The sequence below is a fragment of the Pangasianodon hypophthalmus genome, chromosome 20, assembly GCF_027358585.1.
Source record: "Pangasianodon hypophthalmus isolate fPanHyp1 chromosome 20, fPanHyp1.pri, whole genome shotgun sequence".
NCBI lineage: Eukaryota > Metazoa > Chordata > Actinopteri > Siluriformes > Pangasiidae > Pangasianodon > Pangasianodon hypophthalmus.
The window spans coordinates 21,858,783-21,863,782 of NC_069729.1; the positions used below are offsets into that span (position 1 = coordinate 21,858,783).

The 5,000-nt window shown below is 44.0% G+C and overlaps 1 protein-coding gene across 2 annotated transcripts in view; it reads left to right on the top strand.

The window, feature by feature from the left end:
• elmo2 (engulfment and cell motility 2) overlaps positions 1–5,000 on the top strand; it is a 24,261-nt gene that overhangs the window by 13,223 nt on the left and 6,038 nt on the right. For both annotated transcript variants that reach the window (XM_053227336.1, XM_053227337.1), the window contains exons 11-17: positions 74–196; positions 631–750; positions 1,178–1,282; positions 2,980–3,088; positions 3,211–3,347; positions 4,207–4,370; positions 4,970–5,000. The exon at positions 4,970–5,000 is cut by the window's right edge and continues 82 nt beyond it. In XM_053227336.1, coding sequence (XP_053083311.1) covers positions 74–196; positions 631–750; positions 1,178–1,282; positions 2,980–3,088; positions 3,211–3,347; positions 4,207–4,370; positions 4,970–5,000 — 789 coding nt within the window. The remainder of the gene's footprint in view (positions 1–73; positions 197–630; positions 751–1,177; positions 1,283–2,979; positions 3,089–3,210; positions 3,348–4,206; positions 4,371–4,969) is intronic.

The window sequence follows — 5,000 nt, forward strand, 5'->3', positions numbered from 1 at the left end:
CAAGGGGACGTAACCAAGGAGACGTAACCAAGGGGACTTTGTATATTTGTATATTTTTCGATCTTCTCTGCAGCACGTAATCCGTGGGAATCGGCCGATTAAAGCTGAAATGGCACACCAGCTCTACGTGTTGCAGGTTTTGACCTTTAACCTTTTGGAGGAGAGAATGATGACCAAAATGGATCCGAATGATCAGGTGACGTTTACATTCGACTGAAATCAGTCAATATTTCAGATTGTAGTCGCAGCTGGAGAGCAGCGCTTCTGTTTTTTAAATAGTAGTATTAATAATAATAAGATATATTCTCATTTATGTGGGTATTTATTTATTTATTTATAGATTATATATCTTTATTATGAATAGCTTTATTTATAACAGATATATACTGTAGTGCTGCTTATTGTTATAACAGCTGTTATAAAGCTGAAATAAATTCCTCAGTCGTGCTGATCACGATGATGATGATATTCACAACATTGTTCTACTGGACGCTTTTATATATTGGCACCCCTCTGCATTTCATTTGGGAACAGGTTACCTAAGTAGTGTATGTATTTGTGTGTGTGTGTGTGTGTGTATTTGTGTGTGCGTGTGTGTGTGTGTGTGTATTTGTGTGTGTGTGTGTTCAGGCTCAGAGAGACGCCCTGTTTGAGTTGCGCAGGTTGGCGTTTGATGGTGAGAGCGACCCGACGGGCACCGAGAAGAGAAAAGCTCTTTACACTAAAGATTACAAACTGCTCGGCTTTACTGTGAGTCTCTCACACACATACACACACTCACACACACTCACACACACTCACACACACACACACACTCACACACTCAGTCACACACACACACACTCACACACTCAGTCACACACACACACACACACACAAACACACACACACACACACTCACACACTCACACACTCAGTCACACACACACACTCACACACTCAGTCACACACACACACACACACACACAAACACACACACACACACACTCACACACTCAGTCACACACACACACACACACAAACACACACACTCACACACTCAGTCACACACACTCACACACACACACTCACACACACACGCTCACACACTCAGTCACACACACGCTCACACACACACAAAGAAAGAAAGAAAGAAAGAGAAAGAAAGAAAGAAAGTGTGCTGATGTGTGTGTTACAGAACGGTGTAAACCCTGCGCTGGATTTCACTCAGACTCCTCCGGGACTTCTGGCCCTCGATAACATGCTCTATCTCGCTAAAGTCCACCCTGATACCTACACACGGGTAACACACACACACACACACACAGAGCTGTACACAATCAATTACACGACACTCTCATGTGTGTTTTATTGTGTGTTCAAACTGGATTTTGTCTGCAGAGGATCAGTGACTTAATATTACACACGTTTATTATCAGCAGTGTATTTATAGTGTGTGTACATACACATTTAGTGACTATATATTTATAGTGTACATACATATATATATAAAGTCCCATCTGAAAGTATTGAATCAGCCAATTCTTTTGTTTTTGCTATACACTTGGGACATTACATCCTGATATTTACATCTAGACGTGTTAAACAACTTAGCACATTGCACCTTTTGTTTGAACCCAACCACTGTTCATGTGATCAAAAATATTGGAACACGTGACTGACAGGAGTTTCTTGTTGCCCAGGTGTGTCCTGTTAGATTGATTGTTTAAACAGTTAATATCTCTGAATGTCGACTCTTGGTTTGAGCTCTGGGTTTCACCTGTGAAGACTGCATTTGTTGTTAAAAAGGATAAACCAACATGAAGACTAGAGAGATGTCTATGGGAGAAAGCAAGCCATTTTGAAGCTCAGAAAAGAGGGAGAATAGATCAGAGCCATTACACAAGCGTTGGGAATAGCCAATACAACAATGTGGAATGTCCTGAAAAAGAAAGAAATCACTGGTGTACTAACAACCAGATATCAAACAGGTTGGCCACGGAAACAACAGCAGCTGATGACAGAAACATTGTGAGAGCTGTGAAGAAAAACCCCAAAAACAACAGTCAGTGACATCATCAACAACCTCCACAGGGCAGGGTGAAGGTACCACAATCCACTGTTTGAAGAAGATTTCAAGAGCAGAAATATAGAGGCCAAACCACGAGATACAAACCTCTCATCAGCAGTAAGAGTCAGAAGGCCAGACTGGAATTCACAGAGAAATACAGAGATGATTCACAAAAGTTCTGGAACCAAAATTAACCTCTACCAAAGGGATGGAAAGTCCAAAGTGTGGAGGAAGAAAGGATCTGGTCAGGATCCAAATCATACGAGCTCATGGGTGAAGCATGGTGGAGGTAGTGTCATGGCTTGGGCTTGCATGGCTGCTTCTGGAACAGACTCACTAATCTTTACTGATGATGGAACTCATGATGGTGGCAGCAGAATGAATTCAGAAACCTACAGAAACATTCTGTCTGACAATTTACAGAGAAATACATCCAATGCATCCAATCCAAAACACACTGCAACACAACAAAGCACTTCATTGGGGGAAAAGTGGAAAACAAACAAACAACAACTGAAAGAAGCTGCACTACAAGCCTGGAAAAGCATCACAAAAGAAGAATGCAACAGTTTGGTGATGTCATGGGGTCGCCAGCTTAATGCAGTTATTGCAAATATTATTTACTGTCATTTACTTTTAGTCTATCTATTCCAATACTTTTGCTCACCTAAAAATTGGGTGTTTCTGCCACAAAAGGTGCCATGTCCTGAGGTGTTTAACACGTCTAGATGTAAATATCAGGAAATGAAAGCTGAAATCCTGATCTATCGTCTCATATTCATCTTCTGATCTCAAAGTGTATCTTCAGTGTAAAGCAAAAACAATAGCATTGGCCTTGTGTTCCAATACGTTCAGAGGGGACTTTGTAAGTGTTTTTACATCTGTGTATGATGTGCGTGTGTGTGTGTGTGTGTGTGTGTGTGTGTCAGATTGTTCTGGAGAACAGCAGTCGTGAGGATAAACACGAGTGTCCGTTTGGTCGGTGTGTGATTGAGCTGACGAGAATGTTGTGTGAAATACTGCAGGTTGGAGAACTACGTATGTAACACACACACACACACATACACACACACAAATAACTTTTAAATACACACTAAGATAAAGTAAATGGAAAAGTAAATATTTTGTGTGTGTGTGTGTGTGTGTGTGTGTGTGTGTAGCAAACGAGGGCTGTAATGATTATCACCCGATGTTCTTCACTCATGATCGAGCGTGGGAGGAGTTCTTCTGTGTCTGCATCCAGCTGCTTAATAAAACCTGGAAGGAGATGAGAGCCACGACCGAGGACTTCAACAAGGTGTGTGTGTGTGTGTTTGTGTGTATATGTGTATACATTCATTCATTTATTCACTTTCCTTCTACTTTTCCTGGTGGGGGTTGCTATGGCAACAGGCTGAGAAGGTCAGTCCAGATTTCTTTATCCCCGGCCACGTGTCTCCATCATTCCAACGTGAGCACTGAATTCTCGCAGCAGCACTGTGTAGGCAGTCGGAGCTTCCCTCTTCTGCACCTCCTCCACTTTATCCAGGAACCTCGAACTGCTATTTGGTTTTTATTCACAAACCCCAGTCAGATTTGTCCGTCCAGAGACTCGAACTCTCACTGAGGCAACACTTTTGTCCACTGGGAAAAATTTTCCATCTCACACACTAACTCAGGCTCTTTGCCAGCGAGGTGACATTCCACATTTCCCAAAGCCAGTTTCCTCACCCTTCAACTTACAGGTGGTGAAGCCACAAGATGGCTCCTCCTTGCCGTATCAGGTGGAGTCTGACGGGGTTATGATGGTGCCCCGGTCACCAGACGCTCACCTGCAGACTCCACCCCCAGGCCTGGCTCCAGGAGCAGCTCCTGAACCAGCTTAGTCTTTTTTGTACCTTTCGTGGGTGTGTTCAGAATCGCTCGTTATCTGACGTCTCCCCTCAGATCTGCTCAGTAAAGCCGGTCCTCCTGAGAGCGTTAAACTCCCAGTGACACTCCTGAGGTTCACAGAATTCACTGAAATACACAAACCCCTGCAAAGGTGTGTGTATAAATATGTATATCTAAAAATAAATTATGTGTTTATGTGTGTGTGTGTGTGTGTCTGTGTGTTTGTGTGTGTGTGTGTGTGTGTGTCTGTGTGTTTGTGTGTGTGTGTGTGTGTGTGTGTGCAGGTGATGCAGGTAGTCCGGGAGCAGATTGTGCGTGTGTTAGCGATGAAGCCGCTGACTCTGGATCAGCTGAAGGTGAAGCTGTACAGTTTGAGTTACTCAGAGATCCTGAGACTGAGACACTCTGAGAGGGTGAACCAGGACGACTTCCACTCCGCACCCATCATGTGAGACACTCATACACTCCATAACCACGCCCCTCTACAGCCACGCCCCCTGTATAACCACACCCTCTCCATAACTACTCCCCTAACCGCAACCTCTACAGCCACGCCCCCTGTATAAACACACCCTCTCCATAACCACACCCCTAACCACGCCCATATACAGCCACACCCCCTGTATAAACACACCCTCTCCATAACCACACCCCTAACCACGCCCCTCTACAGCCACGCCCCCTGTATAACCACACCCTCTACATAACCACACCCCTAACCGCAAACTCTACAGCCACGCCCCCTGTATAACCACACCCTCTCCTCTACAGCCACGCCCCCGTATAACCACACCCTCTCCATAACCACACCCTAACCACGCCCCTCTACAGCCACGCCCCTCTACAGCCACACCCCTCACACACACACACACACACACACATATATATATATATATATAATATAAAACCAATCACAAACTGCTTTATACAAAAAATATAAAACAGTAAAGGAGACAAAAACTGTTTCTTGAAGTTAAAGTTGGGTTTAGATGTTAGTGAATTACAGGAATTCACGCCTGTGTGTGTGTGTGTGTGTGTGTGTTACAGTGAGCTGCGTGAAAGGATTCAGCCGGAGATT